Source organism: Procambarus clarkii, chromosome 78 (assembly GCF_040958095.1).
Source record: "Procambarus clarkii isolate CNS0578487 chromosome 78, FALCON_Pclarkii_2.0, whole genome shotgun sequence".
Lineage (NCBI taxonomy): Eukaryota > Metazoa > Arthropoda > Malacostraca > Decapoda > Cambaridae > Procambarus > Procambarus clarkii.
This window is the reverse complement of record NC_091227.1, coordinates 22,042,725-22,054,566: the sequence shown is the minus strand read 5'-3', so window position 1 is coordinate 22,054,566 and position 11,842 is coordinate 22,042,725. Positions and strand designations below refer to the sequence as shown.

The following is an 11,842-nucleotide window of genomic DNA, read 5'->3' as shown; positions in this document are numbered from 1 at the left end:
GTTTTCAACAAATGATACTTCAGAAAATTTTCTCCACTCTGCAGCCCTTTACTTTATGTTAATACGATTAGTTTGGTCTTACTTTTATTAACATCTAATGCAGAATTTTTCTTTAAATTAATCTTAACACTGTCCACTGTTTATTTAAAATATAAAATATTATGCATCACACATGTACTTCTAATTACAGAATTATTCATGTGAAAACAGCTGCACTGAGACATAGAGTATGTCAGGATTTTTTAATAAATCATAATTTTAGTAAAGGTCAAATATTTTTATTCACGACAGTAATCATTTAAAATTACTGTATCCATGTGGCTCAGCTGCTGAAAATAATTTGATCATATTTTTAGAACTTTGTATATGCAAAATAATAGGAAGCATTTTGTTTAGTTTGGAATGTGTAATATTATAAATATATAATATATGTATGAAGACTGAGGTGAATTTTTCAATTACAAAATTCAAAACTATCAATCTCTTGTATTTCTACATCAATTCTTTTAAATGATTAATTCCTTCAATAAACTTTTGAAATATTTAAGGGGTTATTAAAGTACCCCTTACCCCTTGTGGTTTCTGGTCTTTCATAACGCACTTTTTTACAAAAGGTACTATAGTATATAACAGACTTTCCAATATCTTGCTTTAATTAAACTTAAGTCCTCTTGTTAAACTTGAATCACATAAGTTGAGTATCATTGGTTATTAGCAAAATGCAAGCCACCTATTGGCCACTCTCAGAGATAAGGCTAATAGGTGGAGAATTGTGACGACGGAAGAGATGGGATGCCAGGTGCTCCTTTCGTGAGGCAGCATATAAACAATGTGGACACCGGAAGGGCCGTTCGCCTGTGTGGAGACGAAGATGGCGCCGGAAGGTCTGATTGCAGCTGAATGTAGAGTTTGGACACTGAGGACACTTGAGGATAGGCCGGGCAGGGTCACAGTATGTCTGTAACAGAACACAAATTTTTGTTGGTAACTTTGTTGCAATATGTCTTTCATCATTTCACTGAGTTCACTCGGAATTTGCATAGATCACTTGTAGAAAAATGTTTTCCATTACACCAATATTCTTCAATAAAAATAATACATGCAGTATAACCAAGAGGTGCCATTTCATTTACCTGCAAGAAATAAACCAGCATACAAGGTCAAACGGATCTAATAGAGCCATTCTGATCTTTAGCTTCTTTTGTTTACAGTTAGATAATTGTACGATTATATGCATCGCTTTGACTTTCCCTTAATACTGTACCTGGGTGGTAACAATAAATGGGCATGTTGCTACTTATGCAAAATACAGTTTAGAGGCTGGGGAATATGAAACAACCTCAAATGACAAATCTTTTTAAAAGTCAGGTTCTCATGATATATGTTCATTACATGACAGGTTGAAATTTCACTCTGTAAAATTTGCCTATAATGTGTGGGATAAATTAGGATATGATTAATATGGACATTAATATTGCTTTGAATGCATTACAAAATTATGTAAAAGGGCACAACACCTGGAGAAATGGTTGGTGCCATGGTAAGCCCATTATGCAAGTCTAAAACTAAATTCTATAGTTCATTTTAAGTTTGAATTTTGCATATTATAGTTCATTCACATATGAGGAGTCATAACACCACCTTGGAAAAATAAAGTATACAATTTACTGTATAAGGAATAGAATTTACTGTATAAGATATACAATTTACTGTATAAAGTATGCAATTTACTCTAACACAATATGTAGAGTGAACTTCAAAGTGTTGATGACTAAACCACACATCAGAAGAAGTGTGGTTTCTTCATTTTCAAAGTCTCAGTCTTCTCTGAGGACAGGATCAAGCTAAACCTTTACCAATGAGAATAATCATTCATAATCAGTAATATTTACATTTTTGTAATTCTGCTGATAATCACAAACATACAGCATTGCTTAATCAAACTTTGGTTACACTCAAGAGAAAACCTTTCAAAACACAAAGATGTAATGGTTATTTACACTTTAATGCACTCAAGTAAACACAGGCTCTTGTGAAATATTAGTACTGTAGTATGAATGTCTTTAAACAGTCTTTCTGTTACAAATACATTAAATCCATATGTCTTAAGACAGATTTAATATTATATTATTTCTAGAAATATGTAACATGATTTCTTTTACATAGTTTTGTAATATAGTGCAAAATAGATAAAACTTTACAGCACTTCCATTACAATAAAACAGACAATAATTCCTTTGACCAAAGGAACTTTGATTCCTTTTGCTTCTTTTGACAAAATAGAGTTCTCTGTTTTAAAACAACAGAGTTTTAAACAAATGGGTATTCGTAAAGACATTAACCTTTTGGCTACAGAGTGCAATAGTGGCTGAAATAATAAAGCCTTTATACTGAAAAATGTAATTTGATCCATGTGCATAGAAAAATGTTTCAAGGTCAAGTACTAGTAATGTTCATCGAAGTCCACAGATTTATTGTACGTGCAATAAAGGTGTACATATTATATTGGTCGCCTATAAACAGTACTCATTGTTTTTTTGTCAATCTTTTGCCTTTAGTAACATGATTAGAATATTACTCAAAATATTATTTTTATTTTAAAAATTATTTATTGTACTTGAACCGTATTAAAAGTGATAAAATACAATTAGTGGAATGTGACTTTTTTTTGTTGCTGGACCAGTTCTGCCACACAGTATGAATATGTTTCAGCCATGAGTATTTTCCTCTGTTACTGAATGGAATAAAACATAATGTGTTACATTTGTCAGAAATGGTGCTAGGTATTTCCACCTAAATGGTTATCATATCACCACTAACAATTATCAGAAGAGAAGGAAGAAGTACACCAGGAGGTGTCTTGCTTCTCAGTCTAAATACACTGTTTAGTTTTGTCCTGAACTATGTTCAGGACAAAAGTATGCCTGCAGGTACAGTATACTTAATAGTTCCATAGATTGATATGTCTTAAGCCCTACACCATTATCACACATTGCAAGAGTAAGAAATGCAACTCTCATACTGAACTAAATTAGCTCTTAATTTTTATACTGTGTATGTCTGTATTTTTAATAACAAAAAAGGCCTGCAATAACCAATAGTGGTCAAAGCAAAATAGAACAGTAACTGACCTAGCCACTGGGGTGGCTAGGTCAGCCGGTGGCTGAGTGGACAGAACACTGGATACGTGATCCTGTGGTCTCGGGTTCGATCCTGGGCGCCGGCGAGAAACAATGGGCAGTTTCTTTCACCCTGATGCTCCTGTTACCTAGCAGTAAATAGGTACCTGGGAGTTAGTCAGCTGTCATGGGCTGCTTCCTGGGGGGTGGAGGCCTGGTTGAGGACCGGGCCGCGGGGACACTAAAAAGCCCCGAAATCATCAAGATAATCCCTACCCCCCACAAAAAAGTTCAAAGTCTAAACAGTTAGAACAGAGTAACGTCGTGAGTAGTGTCCTCAATCCTCAAAGGGGCAAATACAGTATTTAGAGCATGTGTTTTGAGTAACTTTGAATGTGAATATATTAATGATGTGGAATTTTCAAGTGATGGCTAAATTTCAGGGTGTAATTACAGGATGAGAGTTACGCTCGTGGTGTCTCATCTTCCCAGTACAATACTTAAAGATTATTAAGACATTTATAGAATGAATAAATTTTGTTAACAAATTGTCAATGGTAAATGCCCACTTAAAAAACGATAAAAGTGAAAGAAGTCTTGTACTGACTGGATGTTTTATATGAATTAAATTCAATTTACAATATTTTTGTTTTTTCAATTGCTATTTTGTTTGTAGTCATCTCACGTTGTGTAGTAGAGTGAGTGTGTATTGCCACTGTCTTACATTTATTTTTACAGTAGAATGTAATATAATGCTCTATGTATTACCCTCCACTATTCAGAGGAGGCGTAGCTTTGAAGAGAAAGGTGTGGATGGTGTGACGTGAGGGCGATCACCTCAGTTTTCCCTCTCACTGTCACAGAGAACTAACTGTTCATTTTAGGGGTGTTATGAATGTATTATGCAGTAAATATTTCATCTTATAATTTATGTGTTGAAAATATATGCACTATAATATGTGCAACTCAATGGATTGTTTTAACACTTCAATTCAACTCAATGTGCATTAACATTTAGCATTTTTATTTAAATTGTACATGACATTAACTTTTCTGTGCAGTGAACTTTAGTGATTTTCTTTGGCCCTTAAATTCTACTGTGTCATTATATGAATTCCTTTTCAGTATTATAATAATAATTGCATTCCTTCCCTTTCCATTATAAAAGTGTTCCCTTACTTGGCGTATGGAAGACAGTGAGGAAGTGGGGAGAAGGAGAGGTGTTAGTGTTTGAAAGGGGAGTCCCGTTCCATTATAACAGCAGTGATGACATTTCTGGAGAAGTCTCTCTCCCTTAAGTTTTGCAGGCATACCACTAGGACCTAGTTATGGCTGACTGCTTGCTTGTCTTACTAAGAATCTGTCTGAAGACACTTGTTTTCCCCTGTTTTAACACTTGTCAAGAGTGAGATATCACATTGTCTCACTATGAATGATCTCTTATTTTTCCTCTATTAGCATCCTCACAACCATTTTCTTAGGTTGAACATTACCACTGACTTTCTTGGAACCCATGACATGATATATAATAAGAACTTTTATGTTCAGAAACCAAAAAAGCACAAAAAAAATTAAATTCTTCGCAAAGAATTCAAATGCAATCATCACTAGGCAGGAAACACTGGTAAACTGAAGCACCACGTGCTCAGTGGACCCGTACGTGTATAAAAAACTCCGAAAACTGAGGCAAACAACAATGTACCGAATCAAATTTTTCAAAGAAATTGAGTACGAGAACCGAAAAATTCGTAAAGAGGGGCATTCATCAACCGAGGTTCCACTGTATTTTATAATAAAATACTCGTGCTACATCTTTATTCAAAATCCATTAGCTACAGTAATAAGAAATAACCGGAATATATTGTAATAATAAATGTGTACAAAAATAATATTGAATCTAACTAGGAATAAGTATTATCTAAGCTCACTTATCTAAATTACTGTACTGCATATGGGAAGAACCCACCAACCAGATAAACAAAATTTTTACCAGGAAGTCCAAAAGTGAACATATTCGCAATTTTGGGTACCACAATCAACATAATTTTACACACACTATAATTAAACAAATATACCAGTACAGTACTATAATTGAAAACAGAAACTTCAGCTTACCTTTGTGAAGCTCATCTTTTTGAGTGATGCTGCATATAGTACTGCACTGCATCTTCAAATCAATAATTCTTGAATATTTACATAACCTAACTTAACATAGCACTAAAATTACTGAACAGTACATGAGCTTTGCAAGGTCAGTTTTGACTGACAGCTGCTGAAGCTTCACTGGTTGAAGGCTCTTGGCTTTCTGGTGAGGCTTCACTGCTTGAAGAATCTTAGCTTGCTTGTGAGACTGCAATGCTTGAAGGGCCTTAGCTTGATTGAGACTGAATTGGCTGAAGAGCTTTGGCATGCTTGGGAGACTGCGTTGGTTGAAGTTCCTTGTCTTGTTTGTGAGACTGCATTGGTTGAAGGGCCTTGGCTTGCTGTTTTTACAAAATATGAATCAAGTTTGCTTGCCTCCTGCGTTCATTGGCCTTTATTATGATCAGCTCTTTGGTTTGCTTCATGTACTGATACACATTTTCAACTCCTGGCTTAGCACAGTTGGAAAACAAATTTATTAACATGTTAATAGAAGACATGAGTAAACTGTATTTAGTTCTCTGTGGTGTTGTTACCACAACTTTCTTCCTCTTAACACCTCCAGGACAACTGTTGCTGCTACCACACATAAGTCTTAGCAAAAAAATTATCTAAAGTTAATATGAAAACAAAAATGTTATTTAAGGAAATGTTTCACTAACAGTGCAACAGTGTGGCATATATGGTAATTCAAGGGTCGAGAGCAAATGGCCTGGGCAGATCCACTTGTGGTAGGCAGGCATGTTACATAGGCTACCAGATGGAAAAAAAAAAGATCCCTAAATTTTAGCAGGAAACTACAGTCTGTACACATAGTTTTTAAGAAATTTGTATTTGTTATAATACAGTATTAGATAATATTTCTTTAGCTTATACAGTAATGAATTGTTTTAACATACAGTAATTCTTGGTTATTCTATACAATACAGATCATAGGCCCCTCATTCCCCAGACAGTCCTTCCCGATCCTCCCTTCTCTACCGACACACCCTACCCCAAGACCAGTCACCCCAACATCCCCCATACCCCACACCTCAAACCAATATGGTATGGCCTGATGCCTGTCCATGGTATCCGGTAAAATCTCCGGTTATCTGAACTGTTATTTGGATATGGCTAAGTTTTACCGGTAAAATATCTGGCCCAATGCTTGTCTTCAGTATCCAGCAAAATCTCTGGTTATCTAAATTGTTATTCGGATATGGTGCAGTTTTGCCAGTAAATTATCCGGCCACAATTTCCACCAGATAACCCAAATATTCAGATCAGCGACCTTTGAATAAGCAAGCTCATACAGTATGTTACTTGTCAAGCATGAGATAGAGTATAAGAAGTTTCCTTTTGTCTGCATTATTTACATACCTTTCCCTTAGAATGCATATATACAAAAAAATCAATCTACTGTAGTGTTCTATGCCCCAGTATAAAGAGAGTGAATGTATATGTGGACAACACTGTATTTGGTTGTTCTCACAGGTAGCTCATTTATTCATTGTTTCACATTACAAAAGCTTCGTATTATTTTGACCATATTTAGTTATACTATGTCTTGTTTGAGAGACTGCATTGGTTGAAGGGCCTCAGCTTGCTGTTTTTACCAAATATGAATCTAGTTTTGCTTGCCTCCTGCGTTCATTGGCCTTTCTTATGATCAGCTCTTTGGTTTGCCTCAAGTACTGATACATGTTTCCAACTCCTGGCTAAGCACAGTTGTCCTAGTTGCACAATTGAGCTATGCACAATCATTAATAAATTATTATAAATAAATCAAGTTGAACAGCAATTTAATTGGTTAAATAATTAAATTGCTTTGTGTTAATTTTGCATTATCCAAACCTGTGTAATTCAAGGGTTCATTTTATTCTGGCAATTTCTACGTCTCCAAACTGGTATGCTGCACAAATCTAAATACAGTATAATTTGCAGAATTTATGTTTTAAAGAGTACAGTACATGTAAAAAACTCAACAACTGAGAAATAGCTGATTGAGCAGACTGGTCTCAAACTGTAAATATGAATGAACTACAGTACCACTCATATGTTTAAGATGATTTGAGAATTAAAAATACAGTGCAGATAATGAGTCACAATAATGTGGCTTATAAATATTGACCAAACAACATACTAGAAATTGAAGAGATGACAACGTTTTGGTCCATCCTGGACCTCTATCAAGTCGATTATCACAATCAATTTGATAATGGTCCAAGATTGACCGAAACATTGTCGTCTCTTTAATTTCTAGTGTAAGGTTTGGTCAACAAAAAAATACAGTACTCATAAACAAAATTAATTAACCATATATCTTAAGAGTATATACTACAGGTATGATAAATTAGCTGCTGTCTAATGTATTTTAAAGAGAAAAGTCGATTATTGTATAACAGAACTTTACATCCAAAGTTAACAGAGGTAACTCATGTTCAGGTAAATATTATTTTTGGGATGTGTCTGACAGATTGTAAAATATATCAGGTAAAAACGTTTTTTATCCCTAGCACTTGGAACCGAACAATTTAAAAAATTTGCAATTATCATTATAGTATATGCATTTTTTATAATAATTTTCTTACCCTTTGCACAAATAGCCTTACTGTATATCAAAGCTTATTTGTTATTACATTCACTTTCTGGTAATGTTGAAGTGATGCTATGAGATATGCCAACCCATCCTCCTGTTTAGATAGTACCTATTGTGACGATCGTCAATGGTCAGAATTTGTACGTTCTTAGCTTTTAAATACCTGCAGTAGTATACTGACTAGTAAGGAATTCTTTTCAAATAAATGAAGCTAAAGCACACACTTAAATATTCCTAGGCCTAATATAGCACACATACGTACTATATTAGGCCTCAGATATCATGTATTAGGCCTAGGGAGGTTAAGATAGCTTAGTTTATTTTGTCAAAGCAACACAAATATAAAATAGTTTTTCAGTTTGTCCAACTCAATGCAACAGTTCAGATTTCTACATTCTAATGTCGTTGTACGTCGGTATATATACTATGGTCTTAATCGTTATTATAAGTACTACCAAGGACAGGAGGATAGGCTGGACATGCATATATGTATTGTCTTTTAATCAATCACACTAAAACAATAAGTTGATAAAAAGGAATGATTTGTTTAACCCTTAGAACGCCCAATACTTGTATAGATGATGGGAGTAACTTTACCGGAACCACACAATACATATATTTAAGCTTTATCGCACAATTTTAAATGCCCAGCAAGGGATAGGGGTAGCTATAGTCCAGCCACGACCCATAGTTACCAGATGCAACCTAGAAAAAAGTCATGGACAACATTCCCGGGCATGAGAGCCTCAGTACTGAGTGAGCCACCAAGGCTGGTGCATGCAGCATGAACTCACAGCGCCGCTGTTCAGCTTGTGACCACTGCATCGCCTAAAAATGTCAAAATATATATGTACATGCTATTATTTTGCGATGATAGTATTATAGAAGACCCCTGACTGTGATAAAACTGACCAGGATTCTGATAATAGCAGGATTGTGGTGATATTTAGTGCGGTGCTCAATGGTGGGAGGAGTAATGCTGAGGGAGGGAGGGAGGGAGGTGGCATTGTCTTTTGACGGTCACCTTTTATTGACTGGACTTACCATACCAGCATAGTGGTTCGCTATGGTGAACAGAAATGTAGATATTTATATGTAACATGTGTATAGAGTGTAATAACAGCAATAGGAGTATGTTGGGAGCTGCCATTTTGGTTAGGGAGGTGTGTCATCTGCATGACTTGTCATGTTGTTTACTGGTGGCCACTATGGTCTTTGGGCACCATACCAGCTTATTTGTATAGGTATGGTGAATAAAACATGTAGATACTTATATATATAATGTGTGTATATATTGTAATAAGACCACAAACAGTATTGTTGGAGGAAAAATATTAGTGCATCTGGCCTTGAACTAGTTAACTAGCTGACTGTATGTGTAGCTACATCTCTTATTGCCTGAACTCACCATACAAGCTTAGATGTACAGTTATGGTGAACAAAACATGTAGATATTTAGATATAATGTCTGTGTATAGCAAATAAAAGCAAAAACAGTATGGTGGGAGGAGTATGTGGGCGAGTGAGGAGGTGAGGGTGCGAATAGTGGCGAGTGATGGCCACTTTTCGTTGCTTTTTGACTCACAATGCCAACTTAGTGGTTCGTTATGGTGAACAAAACATACAGATACTTATATTATAACCTGTGTACATAGTGTAATAACAGCAAAACTATTTGTTTATTGTTTTATGAACATAATAATTGAATCATTAATATGCACACCATAATTTTGAGTACAGAAATGTTTCACACATATTATTATATAAATATATCACAATACACACTATTGAATAATATTACGGCACAAAAAAAAACAAAGAAAAAATCAATCAGAGACATTAAAATAATTAGGTAATAATATTTTTGCGGCAACCCCCGCCTGACAGCTCGGGTGGAGCAGACCTCGTCTGGCGACTGCTCTGTCAATGCCTCTTTTTTGCCAGACTTCCTTGCCGAATTGTGACCAAAATATGCCACCTACGATTTTTTTTCCCCGTGATCAGGGAACACAAATGAACACTTTTATGAGGCGAAAAAAAAATTTCGATTCTTTTTTTGTTGCGCCTGTGGGTGTAAGGCCAAAAGGCCCTTAGTGGTCTATGGGTTAAACCTTCAGTGAAGAACAGTGTTCTGAGACTAAACATTTATGCTTTAAACTCTGCAAGTTTAACTACATACACTGTATTAAAGTTTAAGTATGATCATTTTGTAATTTATAGTTTGAGATTGCTCTATATTAACACATTTGAATTAATGCAGGAGCATTTTCAGATTGATATAAACATATACAGTGCTGTACATTATAGGCTTATCCCTTCCTGTTTACAAATGTAGCTGCCTATACATATGCAACAATTATGTGATGTATATGGTTTAAACAATAAAGAACAAATTCATAAGGTATCCCTACTGATTCCTACTTACAACTGATGCAATCTTCTCCCAAAAAAGGATTTTCAAGATAGATACTCAAGACATATCACTTACCTTTGGCATGAATATTATTTGCGTGATATATGCAAGAATGATATAATGCACTTCAATGCAGCACTGGCCTTTGTGAAACTTTTTTGTAAACCACTATATAGATATATTTACACAAAGAGATACATGTATACAGAGCTTTAATCAACAAAAAACATACTAGATAATTTCAATTACATTATGAAAGCAAATAACATGACCAAAAATGAGCTCCAGCACTGACAAGTAAATGAAAAGTTTGAAAACTTGCAAAATTTCTACACCCAGTGTACCCAGCTGATATTTTCATTATGATGAAATATTTATAAACTATAATTCACTCAGATATAACTAAGACAAAAAATAACATCTTCTTGTAAAAATGTTTGTTTTAGATTTGTGTAAAATAGAGCAAATATAAGTACAGTATCTGCAATTTTCATGTATAACTAATTTTTCAGCTTATATCTTGTATAAGTATGCATGTACAGTATGTATGTGTACAATATATACAGTATAATGTATTTTCAAACATACATAGTAACATACATACAGTACAGATATATATGCACTGCATGCTTATCTTGAAGCACAATATAACTTGAATCACCAATATAACTTGAATCACAAGTGTCAAAGACTGAGATTAACTACTGCTTGGGTTCTCTTCTTAGCCACAATTTTATGTCGTCTCCATAGATGGTCATTGAGATGCTCCCTCCTGACAGCACTATATGAACAGTGGTGACAATTGAAGGGCTTCTCCCCGGTATGAATGCGGATGTGTCGTCTTAAGTCGCTTGTCTGCTTGAAGGTGGACCTGTAGCAGTAGGGACACGTCAGCACCACGCCCTCAGAGCCCTAGAAGAGAACAAGCGGTGTCAGAGTCTGTAATGGTCTTTCACTGGCTTGTCCTCAGATAATTTCAATATATTCTCTACCCTTACATCTGTGGGTGTTTCGTATTCAACAAATATTTCCATTAATTATTTTATAAATAATTTACTGAAATACCTTTGTTTTATAAATGATTCATCTATGAACGTCATATAAAAACTTCTGTTTATTTCACAAACTGAAACATTAAGATGGTAATCATGAAATGATGACCAAGCTGAAATACATAAATACAGAGATACAACTGCTGCAGCTTTATAAAATTATCATGCTTATTTAACCACAAAAATATAATAAATATTTCCAACGATACTTAAGTCTGCTGAAATGTTTTTTTTAAATTTAAGTGTCTCTTGTTTTTCATCTTCCTCTAAATTCATCATTCTTTCAAACTTATACATAAGGCAATATTAGATTAATTTTCTCTCTCTATTGTATCTTTTAATGTAATTTACCAGATTGCTTAATTTTAAGAATGACATTATATCTTTGTAATTTGCACATTCATTCATCACAACACATGGTCTATTTTGCTCTCTCTTAGATAGGGTGATCGTAGGCACAGAATGACCATAAAGGTGCCAATACTACAGAAACATAGGGATGCCCATTTTGTCAATGATGTTCTACTACTGCATA

At 34.7% G+C, this 11,842-nt stretch overlaps 1 protein-coding gene across 14 annotated transcripts in view; it reads right to left on the bottom strand.

Moving 5' to 3' along the window:
- The window catches only part of LOC123746059 (longitudinals lacking protein, isoforms H/M/V), a 182,315-nt gene that overhangs the window by 57,752 nt on the left and 112,721 nt on the right, over positions 1–11,842 (bottom strand). The window contains exon 6 of one of the 14 annotated variants that reach the window (XM_045727270.2): positions 257–958. The exons of 12 other annotated variants lie outside the window; for them this stretch is intronic. In XM_045727270.2, the coding sequence (XP_045583226.1) occupies positions 731–958 (228 nt within the window). In that variant the 3' untranslated portion in view covers positions 257–730. Of the gene's footprint in view, positions 1–256; positions 959–1,343; positions 11,168–11,842 lie in introns of those variants that run through there. One more of the 14 variants, XM_045727272.2, reaches the window with a different exon arrangement.